The sequence below is a fragment of the Zingiber officinale genome, chromosome 5B, assembly GCF_018446385.1.
Source record: "Zingiber officinale cultivar Zhangliang chromosome 5B, Zo_v1.1, whole genome shotgun sequence".
Classification (NCBI taxonomy): Eukaryota; Viridiplantae; Streptophyta; class Magnoliopsida; order Zingiberales; family Zingiberaceae; genus Zingiber; species Zingiber officinale.
In genome coordinates this window covers 61,534,262-61,553,387 of record NC_055995.1, presented here as the reverse complement: position 1 = coordinate 61,553,387, position 19,126 = coordinate 61,534,262, and the positions used below count along the sequence as shown (strand labels likewise).

Genomic DNA, 19,126 nt, shown 5'->3' with positions numbered 1-19,126 from the left:
ATTACTCAACATGGTTCAAATCCTAATCATCCAGTTAATCACGAAGAAGAAGAAGACTTAAATCTCCTAAAGAATCTGAAAACTCTAATCCAAGAATAATAAAATCTAACCCTAATCATCCAATTAACCAAATCATAGGAAATCCTGAATTAAGGGTTCAAACAAGATCTTCCTTTAGAAATCTAAGTCAAATAGCATTAATATCTAAAATTGAACCTAAAAATATAAGTGATGAATTAACAGAACCTGACTGGATAATTGCAATGCAAGAAGAGTTAAATCAATTTGAAAGGTGTCAAGTTTGGGATTTAGTACCTCCACCAAAAGGTAAGATAATTATAGACATCAAATGGGTATTTAGGAACAAATTAGATGATCAAGGTGAAATCCTAAGGAATAAAGCTCGTCTAGTAGCCAAGGGGTTTAGTCAAGTCGAAGGACTAGATTATAATGAGACTTATGCCCCATTAGCCAGACTTGAATCAATTCGAATGTTGCTAGCCTATGCAGCATTTAAAGGTTTCAAGTTATATCAAATGGATGTTAAATCAGCTTTTCTAAATGGCTATATTAAGGAAGAAGTCTATGTTAGTCAACCACCCAGATTTGAGGATCTAGAAAACCCAACCTATGTATTTAGGCTAAAAAAGATTTATATGGACTAAAACAAGCACCTAGGGCTTGGCATGAAAGACTGTCTAGTTTTCTAAAATCAAAAGGGTTTAAAAAAGGACAAATTGATCCTACACTTTTTATTAAAACCTTTAATTCTGACATTTTCATAGCTCAAGTCCATGTTGACGATATTGTATTTGGCTCAACCAACTCAAAGTTCTTAAAAGAATTTATAACTTTAATGGAAAATGAATTTGAAATGAGTTTGGTTGGTGGATTAAAGTACTTCTTAGGTCTTCAAATTTTACAAACTAAAGATGGTAACTATGTACATCAAACTAAATATATAAAAGATCTTATTAAAAAATTTGGTATGGAAAATTCAAAAGAAATTAAAACTCCTATGGCAAGTAATATTAACCTTGATAATGATAAAGATGGTAAATCTGTTGACGTAAAGCTTTATAGAAGTATGATAGGAAGTTTACTTTACCTAACTACTGTAGGACCGTTAGATTCGATAGAGGGGGGGGGTGAATATCGATTAGAAATTTTAGAGTATAAACGCAGCGGTAAAGTAAAATAGACACAGTATTTTTTACTTCGTTCGGAGCCAGTGACGACTCCTACTCGAAGGCCCGTACTCCGTGAGTACTTTCGTTGGGCAATTCACTAGCAGTTCGAAATAATGATTACACAAAACAGTACAATGAATGCTAATGAAAATGAAAAACAAATACCGATAATAAAGACAAGAAAGGAGCGTAGTGTCGGAGATTTGTTAGCATCGCAGAAGTGCAGAGCAGTGGAAGACTTTTCTTTTCGTTGTTGTTCTGAAGCTCTCCTCTGACCCTTCTTTTATATGAGGCTCGGGGCGCCCTGGATGCCTTCCGGGCACCCTGGTGAGACGTGGCAAGTCCAACCAGCGAGCTCCACGTGGCGACGCGCGATCAGGATAAAATTTCCCTCCCGGGCGCCCGGATCCCTTCCGGGCGCTCGGACCCTGTTTTCCCGCAGAATCCGTCCTGCAAGACAAACGTTAGTCCGGAGGCAAATTTACCCTGCAACACAGATTGTTAGCAAAAGCAAAGTGAGTATGAATTAGCAAAAATAGTATGACTTAGATTCCGTCTTTCCGAGACCAGAATCTAGTCACGATCTCGACTTAGATATCCGAAATGGATCTAAGCCGGATCGACGCCTAATGTTCCCTTCCCGGGAACGAGTCCTCGCAATCACTCCCCTCCAGTGACTTACCTCACTTACCTGCCAGACGTCCAGTCAGCCCGTCGACCCGTCTGGACTTCTCGCCAAGCGTCCGGTCAGCCCGTCGACCCGCTTGGATTTCTCGCCAGCTATCCGGTCAGCCCGTCGACCTAGCTGGACTTCTCGCCAAGCGTCCGGTCAGCCCGTCGACCCTCTTGGACTTCTCGCTAGCTATCCGGTCAGCCCGTCGACCTAGCTGGACTTTGTGCCAGACATCCGGTCAGCCCGTCGACCTGTCTGGACTTCTCCTGCACACTCGATCAAAGTGTCAGACAACAACAAAACTAACTTAACCTATTTGTCATTCATCAAAACCTGGGTTAAATCGTTAGTACTAACCGCACCAACAACTACAAGCCGACCTGACATTTTATTTGTAGTTAGTATGTAAAAATCTATTGGCATTTTATTTTATAGAATAGTTTTTTTTTTTTGAAAATTATTACTTAGTTTATTTTTCAAAAATTATTTTTGTAAAAATCCCTCTTTTAAAATTTTAGCTTTCAAAACTCTTTAAAAATATTTTAATTTTCTGGAGTAGCCTAGGTTCTACCATAGAATTTCATGATTCTATAGTTTTAGGAGCCAGCATCTCACAAGCACAGTAGGATCCCTTGTTTGATAACTTAGAATGGGTGCGATGCTTAGGACCTAGCCTAAGATTTCAGATGCTTATGTTAGTGCATCACTATAAATTTGGGCTTTACACAACATATATAAATCAATTTGAGTTAAACTAGCTAGTAAAAATCTAGTTAGTACTAAATACTCAAATTGACCAACCTAAGTCTGTTGCTGCTATCTTATGGTAGTTAGCTTTGTACAAGGGTTGGACATTTCATCATAAGAACATTTTTCCTTAGTCTTTTTGCCTATGCTTGGACTTTTAGGTTGTCATCAATTCTAGGGGGAGCCTTGAACTATGCATTTTTCACATTTTTATCCTAATTTCAAAATTTTTGAAAATCCTAAATTTTATTTTTCAAAATATTTATACACTTAGTAAAATTCTTTCATACTTTTCTATTTTTAAAAGTGTTAAAAATTATTTTTGAAATATCTTTTTCAATTTTTTTAAGGTTTTAATTTTTTTTAACATTTGAACCAAACTGTTTTACTTATTTCACATTGAGAGTTGTTTTTAGAAATTTTACTAGTAAAACATTACTCTCTTCAAAATATTTTACTTAGGAATATTTTTCAAAATTTGGTCTCTTTAAAATTATTTTTTTTTAACTTAGTAACATTTCAAAATTTTATTCTTTTCAAAATTATTTAAAAATTTTCAAAATTTTATTCTTTTCAAAATTATTTTGCTTAGTGAAAATTTTCAAGTTGTTCTTATAGTTTCTTAACTTAGTAAAAGTTTTCAAAATTTTATTTTTTTAAAACTATTTTCTTTCAAAACATCTTATATAGTTTTTGGTACTATTTCAAATTAATTCTTACATATTACAACACTTCTAGTTTGTTGGTCTTCCTCTATTTTTGATGTGTGTCAAAGGGGGAGAGATAGTGAATTCAGGGGGAGTTGTTCAAATCAGGGGGAGTATTAATAGTTAAATTGTTTGTTTATTTAATTGTTACATATTTTTTTACTTAACTTTGAACCTTGGTTGCCAAACATCAAAAAGGGGGAGATTGTTGGTGCAAGTTGTACCAGAATCAAACCTAAGTTTTGATGTTGTCAAAAGTTCAAGTTAAGTCTTGTTATGATCTAACAAGTTGACTGAGTGTGCAGGATGTTTACTCAACCAAGAAAGACCTAGTTGGAGGCTAGGCAGGAGAAATCTTAGCAGATCGTGGAACCCAGGTGCAAGTCTAAGAAGGTCGAGGGGACCCGAAGCTTGGCAGTGTGATCGAGAGGTCTGGAGGACCAAAGATCAAGAAAAAAGTCCTGGGGAGCCGATCAAGGCTGAGTGAAAAGTCCAAACTAGATATGGAGGATCAAAGTTTGGCAGGTAGGTTGAGGTAAACAAATTGGAAGAGCGACAGTGAGGTCGGGTTCCCGAAGGGAACAACCTTAGGTCGCTAATCCAACTGAAGAAACCGAAAAGGTTTTCAAGTTGAGATCAAGACAGTTTTATTTTCTTTCATATTACTCATGCATTTTATATTACTGTGCTAATATCGATTTTGCAAGGTGTTTGCTTAACACTGTTTTGGAAGTTCTGCTCGATCGGTCGACCGAACCACCTGATCGGTCGATCGAACCAGGCAAGTTCAGTTCAGTATCCAGATCGAACCAAAATCGAGTCCGAGCCCAATCAAAGCTTGATCGGTCGACCGAACAGTAAGATCAGTCAACTGAACCATGATGACTCAGCACAGAACAGATCATCAGCATCGATCAGCAGAAAAAGGAAAAAGGCTGATCGGTCGACCGAACCAGAGAATCGGTCGACCGATCCAATCAACATTAATGGTGCAATAAATAAAGATCTCGGTAGATTTCAACGAACAAGGAAAAGGCTTGTTCGGTCAACTGAAAGGCATGATCGGTCGACCGAACTATTAAAGATCAGTTAATGCAGATTTCCGAGCCGACGTCAGACTCCAGCCAGGAAGGAAGGAGGGAGCGGGTTCGGTCGACCGAACGCCCAAGGCCTATAAAATGAGGCTCGAAGTCTGAGGCTAGAAGAACTTTCTGATCGATTCAAGTGCTCTTCTGAAAGCTGCTCACGTTGCAAGTCTTCATCAACTTTACAAGAGACTTCATTCGATAGTGCCGACCGAGCTACGACTTACTACTACTATTATCGGTATATCTTTTCTTTTGTACTGTACTTAATTTTATAAGATAGTAGAGCGTTACTATCTTATATCTTTGTACATGTACGATCTACTTCTTTCCGAAGGATTTCAGAAAGAAGAGTTATAGTGCTTTGTCCATCGGTGCAGTTAAGGACCGCGGACTTTCGAATAGGAGTCGAGCTAGGCTCCCAACGAAGTAAACAAACGTGTCTCTTTCTAATTTCTGCTGCTTAACTTTGTGTTTTAAAAAGATAAGAAAAGTTTTAAAAGAAGCGATATTCACCCCCCCCCCTCTATCACTCGCATCCGATCAATCAGTAAGTAAGCTTCATAAATATGACCTCAAATGAATTCAACACAAATAGTTTTACCTTTGTATATTGTGCACAAGGCTAAGAACTTTTACACTCGGCCGACTCTATATGCTCAGTCGGCTATATATGCCCGGTCGAGTATCCGTGTTCGATCGATTTTTGCTTACCAAACTCATATACTCGAGTGACCTTGCCACGTTCCGGACCGCCCGAGGTTAAACTTTCTATACACCGAGTCGAACCTTTATATCTGACTGACCGAACATACTCGGTCAGTCTTTTCAGCCGATTTTACATGCTCGATCTGTCTATCACGTCCGATATGTCTCTGACTGTCATGCGTGTAGCGACCCCCCTTTGTCGGGTCTAACCTTTTCAAGGCGGCCCCCCCTCTTGCCCTTCTCAGCCTCCCTCATCTTCGTTATCCTTCTTCCCTTCTCCTGTAAAGGGGGTCCCCTTATCATAACCCATGTCACGCGCCGGAGGAGTCCCTGTCCGAAGAAATTTTGGCAGCATCTCCCCTGTACGGCGGACAATCTGAAACTTTCTACATCATCATATACCTCAGCCACATGCGGCTGGAATAATGACAATAATAAACAAACAATAACATAGACATCCACGCAGTTTATATCAATTTCAGCCTCTGGCTGACACAACCACGCAGTTAAATAGTAAACAAACTGAACAGTGATAAGCAGACTCAAAACCAACCCTACTCCACTACACTCATAAAACTCAAATCCGACGATAAAATCAACTCACCTCTTCTGCCATCCAGGCAGGCATGTAGTAAAATAAATCTGAATGAAAATCATCGATAGTGCAATATCCCTAACACAAAAACCATAATCCAAGTGCATCAAACAGAACTAGTCTGATAAAGAAAACCAAAAGATAAACCACACGTCATCGCGGTCTGTAGGGGACTAGCGACTGGAACTCCTCCGGACAGCATCAACCTGAAAATAGCAACGGAGGAGGGTGTGAGTCCAACACTCAGTGGGTAACAACTGATATACATAGTAAGGAAATAACATCTAGCACTAATCCTGCGTACAGTCTCCTGACATAATAAAGGTAAATGCAAACTGAAATAAACAGGAGAATACTGTACTAACCAGGACCTTACAAGGATAAACAGTCCGAGAGGTATTGAAATCCTGTATGCATGTCAAGCATGGGCATCCAGCCAATATGCATCAAATAAGTGCAGCAAACACAATCACAAGAAATAAATACATCAATGCGTATGATGCCAATGCAGTCATGGTCACCCCTGACGCCAGTCAGCCATCTCACACATAATGGCGGAACCGAGTGGGTAGGGCTGTGACAACCGTGCACTCTGCATCACTACTCCTGATGAGTGACCGAAAGGACGGGATGCTGTCGGAGTACACACATACTCCTACCCCAAATCATAAATGGGGGAGCGCAATGCTCTCATCTCCCGGTACACCATGACGGGGAGGGATCCCTGACGTGCTACCATGTTGCGTCACACCAATCATGAGCGGACCAACGGAGCACCGAATAGAGCAAAACTGACGTGCTATCACGCTGCGTCACGCTACCCATGAGCGGACCAACGGAGCACCGAACAGTAATGAAACTGGCGATGTGCTCGACAATAATGGAGCAATCTATCACACAGCATGCAATCATGCGAATGATGCATGATACTAAGCATGGTAATATACTGAACCAATCTATATACATATATGATGTGCACCATAATCAATAAATCATATCAAGGGTACACAGATCAGATAAGGTATCACACCTAGGTTCTGAACATGGTGAAGCATGGTTATATCACTACCCCTAAGCATGTATAATCAGGTAAGTAATAACATGAGATGCAAAATAAGCAATCAACCAAACATGTAACAGGTATCGGGTAGTGACTAACCGAAACAATTAAGAAACATAATTGTTGCTATTTGTTAAATTCACTACTATGCATATCAAAGACATAAAGTCAAAAGTACCCGCCTCCAATAAGAAAGGTCCAATCGGTCCAAATCCGACGTCGAGATACTCGTCTCGCGTCAAAGTCCTGTGTCACAATATTTAGTTTAGTTAATTCTATCATGCATCCATTAACTAAACTAAATCCTAATCCATTGATCAATTATGGTTAACTTCATTAACCCTAATCGTTCCACCTTCTAATTAGGACTTACTATAATATAATCCATTACAGATTAAACACAAAAACTCACCTAATTCTACACTTACCCAAATCTAGGATGTATCACTATTAATCCAAGGTCGAGGAATTCCCTGTTGTCACGGCTGAAAACCTTGCTGCCGGAAACCAGAAACAATTAGGAATTCTATCTCCAATTTACCTAAATCAAATCTATCATCACAATAGTCCAACCAACACAGAATCTACAACAAGGATACAATTCTCTACTACTTACCTCACTACCTAGCCACTGTTGACGCTGGAACAAGATGGGCCGGACCAAGAACACCAGAGAGCACAATCTCCCTGTTGGATTCTTTCCCACTGGTCTGATCAGGTTGAGATCAAGAAATAGAGATAACAAATCAAGCAACGACCAAATTCCAACCCACCTTACCTTCTCCCTCTCCACTGATCGGAGGTGAACAAAAATCTGGTGATAGTGCTAAGGCACGGGTGTAGTCGGCAGTCGACGCTAGGGCACAGCTTCTGTCGGCTACACCTTGGCTGGCGCCAGAAATCTGGTGGAAATCAAGCGGTTTCCCCCTCACTGCGACGGCTAGGGCAAAGTGGCGGCACCTAGTGCGGCTCGGGAAGGAGAGGCCGGCGGTAAAATTCTAGGGCCCAGGCGACAGCTAGAAGGCTGGCGACGGTGCTAGGGCACGAAGGTCGACTGTGATGGTCGGCTCTGGCAGCACAGAGGGAAGATGGGAGAGCGTCGGCGGTGGTGCTGTGCAGAGAAAAAAAAGGAAATAGAAAATAAAGAAAAGAAAAGAAAAGGAAATAAAGAAAATCAATATTTCCTCGCTAAAACGGAGTAGTCTAAACAGGCTTTTCCGGACCCCGTTTTATTCCCGTAAACTCGTCCATACGAGCTCCGAAAAATTCCCGAAAAATTTCTAAAAATTTTGAAAAATTCCCTTATCATTATTCGTAAATTTTCGGTATTTTACAACCCATATCAGGTAGTTTATTGATGAGGCATGAAAGAAGTCTTTTTCTTTCAAATGTAGATCCGCTACATGAATGATAAGTCTATTTCCTTCAAACTTTGAGAGAAGATTGTTCAGTATTTTTGAAGTGGTCAGGGGCGCTTCTAGCGATCACCCTTACCAATGATTATATGTCAAATATATTTATAGTTGGATTATTTTTAATCTCACTGATAGCTTAAAATAATTTAAAATCAAGATATTTAAGTATATTCAAACTTAAGAGAGGGCTAGAAAGAGAATATTTTAGGTTTAGAGTGAATTTAATGTTTATAACTATTAATGAGTTTTGATCAGGCAAAAAGGATTTGGATTTTAGATATTTAAGGTGTCCACACTTAACAAAGTGACAGGAACATAATTGTACTGGTTTTAGAGTAATTATGATGTATTTAAGGCCGTGAATATGTATGTATCAAACTCATTAATGAGTAATTGTTTTTTTAGTTTCTCACTAATAACTTAAAAGGTTAAGGAATCAGAGAATTTAACTATGCTGAGGCTCAACAGTGGAAATTGAATATTTCAGATTTTGAGTGATCGTGATGAGTCTAGGCCCTTTAATAACTTTTGGTTAACTCATTAATATCTGAAAAAATATTTAGAATATAGGAAAATTAATATGGTTAAATTCAGTTTAATATAGACTAATAAACAGATGAAAAAAAGCCCTAACAGACAATGAAAATAAACTAAACAATATTTGTTTTTGTCGAGTTGTAAATGAAGCATGCAGCAGAGAGAGATCAAGAGGAGACGTCGAGCCTCGGCTCGAAGCAGAAGCCGCAGTAGTATAGGGACCTGAACTGCAATGGCTCAATGTAGAGGCGCGGGCACGGACACAGCTGGCACGACCATTTCCACATCTTCTGCCTCATGTCGAAGGTCAGTAGCGTCGGCCACCCTCTGGAGTGCATGAAGAGGAAGTCCCTGACGCCACAACTGATGAAATTTTTGTTGTCAAATATCATGTACACAGGGATCGGCGTATAAGCCACCTCCCGCCATGTCTTATCCTCGAGTTCCAAAATCACCACTCCCTTGCGCGGCCAATCTATCCTTCCAACCATGACCAATTTGTTCGACAGGTTGATCAATCCAGCACAGGCAAGACTGAATGGCGCAGGAATCGCTTCTTGAATCAGAGACTCAATGGCAGAGGGCGGCTTGGCGAGATCGAACGCCAATAAGTAGGGGCGTTGCACCGGGCCGATGACGTAGTAGAGCACGCCGTTGCATATGACGGCCTCGTTGCTGCCCATCCAGAATTCGATGTCTTGGGCCAAGAGCGTGGCCCACGATTTCGTCGTCGATTCGTAGATGTGGACGGATAAGTGCCATTTCCAGAGCGTCCCTGGCAACTCGGTGCACTTGGCGACGACCACGGTGTAGCTGCGCGTGAGGCGGTCGAACGACAAGGCGAGCGCGTTGAACTGGGGGGAGGAGCCGCCGGGGACTCGAGGAAGCAACTTCCAGTCTCTCTTGATGGGATTGCCGACCAATAAGCGATCTCCGTCATTGGTGTTCATCAAGCAAACCAGGCCACCGGAGGAGGACGTGCGCCAGATGCTCTTTTCTAAGCGGGGGAAGTCGAAGTTATACCACTGGACGAAGCAAGGGTCGTACAGGTGGCCCAAGAAGGCGCAGTCGTGAAAGCAGAACCTGAAGAACAAGGGCTTCTGTGGCGCCATCATCGCCCACGACAACGGGGGGCTGGAGTGAACCACCTCGTACCACCGTTTGCACACCATGCCCAATTTGATGATGTTTGCGATGGGCAAAAGGGACAGCACCATCTGCAGGAGTTCGTCCGGTAGAGAGACATCCCACGACATCAATGTTCCTTTGTCTTCTTTCTCTTCCTCCTCCTCCTGGCCGTCACTATTTCTAGGCATCGTGATCTATGCAACCTCGGGGTGGATATAACTCTCCTTCCGCGATGAATTTTACTCTATTTATTACTCTATTTATCCTCTTATACCGTATTACTCCAATTTTAGGTCAATATATAAGATTAGGAAATTATGCTCTTTCTATAAAATTTAATAAATAAAAAGGTAATATATAATTAATATAGGAAAAACAGAAAAGATCAATATAAACTATTTTTTTAATACCTTAATTTTTCCTTTTATTCTATAGAAATAAAATTTACAAATTAAAACATAGAAATAATTATATATATTAAAAAGCCATTAATTTCTTTCTAAAAAAAATAATATAAATAAGGAAAGACATTGACATCAAAAAAGATATTGATCGAAAAAATAAACTAATAATTAATTCATTAATAACATCTTTTCACAAAATCAAATTGTTTTCGTCGGTTGAGAAAAATAAAAAATTAACTAAGCCATCAAATTTTTTAAATTTTTAAAACTTTTATAAAAGGTATTTTATTTTTTAAAACAAATCAGTCATATTTTATTAAACTAATTAGGATTTTATAAGAAAAAGATTTTTAAAATAAGACAAATTATTAAACTAAAAAAAGGATTATAATAAAATATAATAGATAAATTTTTTATTAATAAAATTTGCACTTTTCTTTTTTTTTCTAGATAAGAATCAGTAGAATTCATCTAAGCGAGAATGAGCTTGGTAACTTTGTTCGTCCCTTCGTGCTGTGTTAAGAATGGAAAATTAAGTTTTATGTTCTGTTTTTACTAAATGTAGAAAAGACTTGCAACTTTATTTATTTATTTATATTTTCTTTTATTTTTTTATATGAACATATTATTATTTTCCTTTTAGATATGTAATTGATATTTCTCGTGATTATGCATGATTTTAATTTTGAAAATAAATATCTAATTATATTAAAAATTAAAACTAAGCCCAAAAGTTTGGTTACAAAAAGACAAGATCTCCTAGGCAAATGTTCCATATTTCATTTAACATCTCACGTACCAAAAGGTTGTGTGGCTATCCTAGTGTAATATTATTATGACTTGAAAAAAAGTTGGTTCAAAAAGGCAAAAGACACCTCACATATTGAGAACTAATGCTCTGTTTATTTTGTGGTGTGGATCGTGGGGAGATGAAACAAACCTAGAGGCAAGAGGTGGGAAAAAAATTCACAATCTACTTTATTTATTTATTTTGATTGAGGAAAATTGATAAAATCAATCTCTTAAACTTTACTTAGATAAATAGAAAGAAAATAAAATTATTTATTGACCAAAATATCATATCCTTCTCACCATAAGGGCTACAGAAGACTTAAAATATCCTTCATATTGGGTGTAACATATAATTTTAAATTAATATTTATTTTATCTTGATAATTAAAAATTGCTATTAATCAAAATAAAATCTAAAATTTAAAATTATCAATATTATTTTTAAAAATAATATTTATTATAGTTCAATATTACTTTGAAACCCAAAAAAAATATTATTGTCGACTAAAATATTAAAGTACAAATACGATAAAATTATCGCCAACTAAAATATTAAATTACATAAAGTATCGATAATAAACTTTACTTAAAAATAATTTACAAACACTATTAAATAGTTGTCAACCAAAATATAAATTAAAAATTATCAATTACAAATATTACTTGAAAAATAGTCTACATAAATTATTACCAACTAAAATATTAAACTACAAAGTTTACTTTCTGATACCAAAATAAGTAGCTCATATTTTTTTTATACTTAATATTCTAGAGTTTTGCAAAATAGTGGCTGTCATGTTGACATAGCTAATCAAAATTAGAAAGAGAATATCATCTTTAGAAATTCCAATATCTTCTCTGGTGGACATCCCATGAAAAACATCATCTTCTCCTTATTATCTCCTAGAAATAGATACACAACAAGTATACTTTTATCTGGAACACCAACACAAACTAGAGCTTTGTAGAGTTTCTCATTTACATTTTGTTGGTGAAATGACCTATTTTCAATCACTGAAGTTGAACGATCAATTGCGGCAACAACTTCCTTGACATTAATGTCGATGGCTGAATTTTTCTTAATGCATATGAATCAATAGATGCTAGCTTTCTCTTCCTTGATCGATCATCAAATGGTGGACTATCAGGGATTACTTCAAAATTCTCATGTTCATCATCTAGTCCAAGATCTCTTTGTTCTTCCTCTAAAATAATTTCAACATTTCTTTCTATAACAGTAGAAGCTCTTTGCCCATTTGCCCTATCGTGACCAAACAACTCTAACAACTTCTCATAATGAGCTGCAAGGGTATATCTCCACTTCTTGATTGATGGATTAGCCTAGACAAATTTAAACATAATTAGAAATACAATAGTACTACATTTACTATTGGTCTGAGTGAAGCAAATCAATCAAGTAGGCAGGTGAATCAGTGTAACAAAGGAGGGAAAAACAAGAGATTTTTTAGTCTGGATTTGGCTATCATGTTGGTAAAAAACATCTTGTCAAATTTTATTTACTAGTTTTAGCTTGCAAAAAGCTAGAAACTGCACGTGGAGTTCTGGTTTTGGCTATAATGTTGCTAAAGAACTTGACAGAAATTGGAGTTTGTAGTATTCCTCCAAATCTGGACTACATTCAATTAACTCTATCACCTCCTAAAATTTGACTTTTCTCATTACAATGTCTTATAATACTTTTTATGAAATATACAAATGCATGTCATACATATCTTCTGTCATGTACAAGCAAAATGAACTTGTCAAAAATGATGTATCAAAAGTGACATAGATAATGTATCAAGACATTGTCAAAAGTGACCTAGTTTGACCAAAATATTTAGAAGAAAATAAATGGAAATAATTAATTAATGAATTAATCTAGACAATTTTAAACATAAGTAGAAATACAGTGGTTGACTAAATATGAATTCATATTTATAATTAATACTTATATCAATAAGTTGCTTCCAAACTGCATCCTCAACCTCAAATCTTCTACTTTTAGCATGCCATTGAACTCCACTTGCATTCTTAAATAAATCATAACATGAATTGAAATGACTTTTCAATGTTTTAATTCTATTCTTCAAATTATCCTTCGTCAATGGGATTTCAATCTTTTCATTACAAATGACAACCATATCTTTGTACGCAGTAGATGTGAAAGTGTCACCTATTCGATTACCATTAACTTGTTGTTCTAATATAGCATCTATAAAAATCCTATCCATCTCTTCAGTCCACTTAAGCACATCTCTCTTGACTTGTTCAATTGGTGTACCCATTCTTAATCAACACCTACATCAAATGCACACATGAACATGAAAAAAAATCAAATCTTATTCACAATTGTAAACATTCAAGTACAATAATATTGGACTGACAAGCAAATTGCATGTATAGAGAAAAATTAAAATCCAATAGATGAACATCTAACATTAAGATTTATCAAAAAAACATATTCAATCCATTACATTGTTCGAATCAAAATAACCCTTAAAAAAATATATTCAATCCATGAAATCATGATTCTTTTGATAATTTTCTAATAAATCAAAATAACCCTTCTTTAGTTAATATTGTAATCTAACCATATATCATTAGCTATGTTATCTCTAATCATGCTTCCTTGCCTCCAGTCATCGTCCTATCTTTCATTGTGACTCACTTCATCGTAATAAGTTGCACTCAATTCATGATCTACTTCATTAATTAATCTCTCATCTGGATCCACCTCCATTAAAAAATTATGAAGAATACAACATGCTAAGATAATGTCTGTACGAATGTCAATTTCATAATGAGGTTCTGTTCCACTAGCAATAATTGGAAATCTCTTCTTTAAAACCCCAAAAGCTCTCTCGATTATATCGCGAAGAGATGCATATCGAAAATTGAATAACTCTTTTGCATTTGTAGGGCCACATCTCGAATATTCTTCAAGTGATAACTAATTCATCAATAAGGGGTAATCAAGTCCCTCTTCAACATAAACCCAGAGTCAACTAAATAATATTTACCTACCACCAAATCAAAGATATAAGTTAGTCATATTTACTTCAAATATTGTCCACTAATGAACATTAATTATAAACTAGATACCATGAGGAATTATCAATTTATCACGTCTGGATAGGACATTTTTTATGATTCGAGAATCAGATGCAGTTCCTTCCCATCCGGCTAGGACATATATGAACTTCAAATCAAAGGAGCATCCAACCAACACATTGGTAGTTGGCCAATCCTTTCTTCCTCTATATCGAGGTGCATCTACATCAGATACCTTTACACATATATGAGTTCCATCTAATGCACCAACACAATCCTGCAATTAAGAGACAATCGACATATGTGGCTACAAAGTATATTACAAAACTTCTAAAGTTCAAAATGATTAAAAAAAAAATACCTTAAAGTAAGGATAGAATCTGTTGCTACTCTCTATATGTGGAGGAATTTTAGATCCATCTGGTTGCTTTATAAATTCAGCATGAAGGTTGATAATAGCTTTCAAGAATTCATGAAAGTGATTACTAGTAGTCCTTGTACTACGACAAAAGAAAAAACTCAATTCTTGATTTTTGACATCATGACCAAGCAAATATAAAAATTTAGCAACCTTTTCTTCAACACTTGAATTCCTATTGCCTTTTACCCTATTGTTATGCTTTAATATTTCACACAAGCGTCTAAAACCATCCAAATTTACCCTAAGAGTACTATGGCATGCGTCGCTATGCGTCGCTAGAAGTCATATGATTGTGCAATAAAATACGTCAAACATTATCTTTTTGCTTATTACTCTCCGTCAAACTCCCATCTACATATTTTCTTATCTCCTTCAATACCATCCAAAAACCAACTATACAATTGCTATTTATAAAAACTTCATCATCCGAACTGTGATCCGAACTACCATCATTCTCGTCATAATAATCATTAATATTTTGATCATCTTCTTCGCCATTATCCCACTCCATCTTATTAAACCTGTACAAAGAGTAATAATAATAATATAGATTGCTGTAAAAAATGTTTAAAATGCTAAATTATTATAAAATAAAAATTAAAGACACCTTATAAAAAATTAAAAAAACTTCCTTGACAGAATCATGGCACCTTATACGAAGATTGGATTCATTGAAGGAACCTTATGTGTTATAAAGGAATATTTAGTGTTTGCAGTTTTGTTAAACTGAAAATTTGTGCAAGCTTGCTTCAAAATAACTCAAAAAGCATTCGTTGCCGAACATGATGAAGAATGATGAATGTGGCATAAAAAAAAAAAAATAAAGAAATGACATTTGTTGTCCAGATTGATGAATATGGTAAGAAATAAAAAAAAATGTTAAGAAGGGAGAAGCATGAGACCAGATTGTTGTATTGCAAAACTTCGTCGTAAAACAACAAAGGATGTAGTCACACGTTGCCGAGGAAAGATAGAAGACGTTGCTGAGGAAAGACAAGATGCTGCTACAAGTTGCCGAGGAACAACAGAAACACTGCCGAGGAAAGATCGAAGACGTTGCCGTAGATGTGTGACGCACAGATGTTGCGCTGCCTCTTCGGACTGAGAAAACAAGTTTGGGGAAGAGAAATGAAGAGTCTCATAAAGTGTGTAATTTTGTGAGGAAGAGAGGGTACATGCATCATTTGGTTTTCCATCCTTCATTTTCTATCCGATTTGGCGATGATCATTTTTTGCTTCAAATCAACCACTGATAAATTATGTTTCCTTTTCCTCCAAAAAATTTAATGAAGTAAACAGTGAAAAGTCTTTCATTGTAGAAAAATTTCCCTATTTTTGATTTCCACGCTCTCATGTAAACAGGGCATTAAAGTAAGCAGGGAAAGGAATGAAAAAGATTGGCTGAGGTTTTAATCTTCATTTTCCCCTAAGCAATTGAGTTTTACTATCAATTTTGTCATTTCTATAACAACTTGTCATACAAACGTGGAATCTAATACCAACCACCGAGTGTAGCCGATTTGATAACCATGTGACAGATATGTAACATGAAGTAACGGTCAAATTCGAATAAAATCAATGAAAAATACTCTCCCATATGGGAGTTCACTCTATACATGCACATGATTTACTGTTGGACAATCTATTGCTTGAGATATTAGGGGAAAATACTGAATTAAAACTACACAAAATCAATTCTAACTTATATGTTGAGATGACCTGAGCGGATAATCTTAGGCTACCAACGGGGTGGTTCTGCCAAGTTTCTGGTAGTTCAAGTTGCGGAGTTGATACAACGCATAGTAGAATCGGGAGTTGATCACCCAATCGGGAACATCATTCACTGACTAAGATATCGAGGCCTGTGCTCAACGCAGTTTCCTTGAAATAGATTCGCCCCACCTCCGACTGTGCTTCGAGGTTCTCTTGAGTCGTCTATTTCCTAGGATACAACGGTAAAACAACGGATGCAACCAAACACTAGTTGTTCGTGGCGAACTAAAAATGCACCTGCTTGCTATCACGAGTAGTTCAGCAGAACGGATGAACGACTGAGAGAGTTTTGTGGGAGAATACGGGTGGATAGAGGTTCACTTCTTGCTCTTCCACTATAAGAAAATTAAGATTACACAACACTTAAAAGACAACATTTTTTAAAAAAAACATTATCTTTTTTTCTTTTACAATGCTTTTAGTGAAAATCGTTGTCTATATTTTTTATTTTTTTTAAAGATAACATTTTTTAAAATAAACGTTGTCTATTAATATTTTTTGAGGGTCAAAGGCAATATTTTTAAAAAAGCGTTGTCTAATATCTACATCAATTATTATTTTTTAACACCTAACCTCCTCCAACAAAACCTCCCCCTTCACGAAGACTCCAAAACCTAGCCTCACAACTCATCTCCACCGAAACTCCACTAAAACCCATCTCCGCCGAAACCTTCCTTTGTGCCTCCTCCGTCACTTTACCGTGTGCGCCGCAACCTAGTCTCCTCCGCCACTCGTCTGCGCCGCCAGCAACCTAGTTTCCTCCGCTACTCCTCCACGCTGCCCGCAACCTAGCTTCCTTCGCACAAAGGGTTCCAAGAGGTTTCTCCGTTCCTCGCCGCGAAGTCATCCTTCGCACAAAGGGGTTTTGTCGTTCCTCACAGAGACGTTGTTCCTAACCGCGACGTTGTCCTTCGCACAAAGGGGTCTTGCCGGTAATTAAGAAGCTCCTTCAGTACGAGAATATACTTTTGGTTTTCCTTTTTTTGTTGCGATTTTGGGCTTGTTGTTTTGGATCTGTGTAATAGCTGACACAGTTAGCTAATTCCGTTTTTATTTTTCTTCCTCCTCGCTCCATTGGCCAGATCGCCCCTTTTCTTCTCTTGTTTGTGGCTTTTCACTTGCCTTGTTTGGATTCTTTTGCTTGCCAAATGATCTGGAGATTCTTGATTGCCTGAGGAGTGAGTTATATCCCCCTGCCAAAGAAGAGATCGCCCAACGATGCACCTTTTGCACTTGTTCTTCTCTGACTATCTGCAACAATTGGATATCTGCTACATAATTCCCGTACTTAAAGTGGCCTTGCAATTGCATTCATCTCCTACTGGTAAGGCTTCTTCACTATACAGATTATTCCTTTTTTTTCTTTTTCAAATTTAGTTTCTGGCGAGGAATGAGTTACGGTTTAGTTGTTGAAATTTACTGCTGGAATTCGTTGCACAGAACTACATGCATTGAACACAAGTGGATATATAATTCATTCCGACCCATTCTACATAAGGCTACGTTTGGTTGAGTGTAATGTAATCTAGCTTGTAATGTAATCAAATTTGTAATGTAATGTAATGTAATGTAATGTAATCTTGATTACATTACTACGTTTGGTAATGTAATGTATGTAATCTTTGATTACAAAGATGATTACATTCTTTTGTTTGGTATCCATTATTTTTTATAAGGAATGTAATTTATATTATTATAAAATGACAAAAATATCCTGTGACCTCTATCGGCGGTCACCACACCTCTGCCGGAGTTTGCGGCAGCCATCGACAACCAGTTGCCGCCGCCACTGTCGGTCGCATCAGTAGGCCACCGTCTTCACCAATCGACGGCCGGCGGCGGCGGCCGAAAACCGACGGCGGTGGCCGGCGGCCGCTGCCGATCGCCGCCCGGCGACCGGCGGCGGCGGCGGCCGACGACGAAGGTCGACGACCGATGGTGGGCGGCGGTCGACAACCGACTAGGGGTATATTCGGCATTTAAACTTTGGTGAAACAATGACCTCGTAATGTAATCGGATTACATAGCATTTGCCTTGTAATCCAGATTACAAATCTTCACTACCTTTTGTAATCCAGATTACATTACATTACAAATTTTAAATCAAATCAAACAAAATAATCGACTTTGTAATGTAATCTGGATTACATTACAAGGCTACCAAACGCAGCCTTAGAGAGTTAATTTATGTTAAGTGGGCAAAGTGTTTGTGGTAAGTTTTGGTTTCTTTTCATTACATTATTATGCTAATGGTTATGCAAATCATGCTTTGAAGCTGTACTTGCTCTATTTATTCTAATTCTTGTATCAAAATTTTTTACTTGTCAGTAGCATTCTTCTTTTGAATAACATGAATCTTGAGACAAATCTATGTTGCTTGCTACATGTCGTGTGCATAACAATTGTTGATATGTTTCCTGAATGACTATGCTTGATTTAGCCTTTAGCTTACCCTTGCAGTCTAATGTCAATTACAATAGGTAGTATTGATATAGTGAAACTGAGAAGTACAACTAATTTCCTCTTACCTTGTTTAAAACAACTTGCTTGCCACCATTAGTTAGAAGTTAATGTTAGGAAAGAAATAGGAAGCTTTTTCGAGGAGAAATCCTTATAATTTGATTCTGGATTTTTAAATTATGGGAAATGGCCTTCGTGCAAATACTCATTTAAATACTTCTCTTAATTCATCACATTTGAACATTTATGTTAGTATATCCCTCTTCTAACAAATTGAAATTTTTGTATTTAACTATATGTTGCACAGTTTGTCCAAGAAGGTAAGAATTTGTTCCTTGACATTATTTTCATTATCTAAGATATTCTCTCCTTTACTT

General features: G+C 37.1%; 2 protein-coding genes across 2 annotated transcripts; both read right to left on the bottom strand.

Annotated features, from left to right (window-relative positions):
- Positions 1-8,884: 8,884 nt before the first annotated feature.
- LOC121986672 (F-box/kelch-repeat protein At3g61590-like) lies at positions 8,885-10,033 on the bottom strand. The gene has a single exon (XM_042540626.1). The coding sequence runs from the start codon at positions 10,031-10,033 to the stop codon at positions 8,885-8,887; it is 1,149 nt and encodes a 382-aa protein (XP_042396560.1).
- Positions 10,034-12,052: 2,019 nt separating this feature from the next.
- Positions 12,053-18,268, bottom strand: LOC121986671. The gene is made up of 7 exons (XM_042540624.1): positions 18,032-18,268; positions 17,412-17,540; positions 15,532-15,617; positions 14,896-15,037; positions 14,147-14,372; positions 13,713-13,981; positions 12,053-12,382 (listed from the first exon to the last, which is right to left on the bottom strand). Exons 1-7 carry the CDS (start codon positions 18,266-18,268, stop codon positions 12,053-12,055), a joined length of 1,419 nt encoding a protein of 472 aa, XP_042396558.1.
- Between the last annotated feature and the right edge of the window lie 858 nt (positions 18,269-19,126).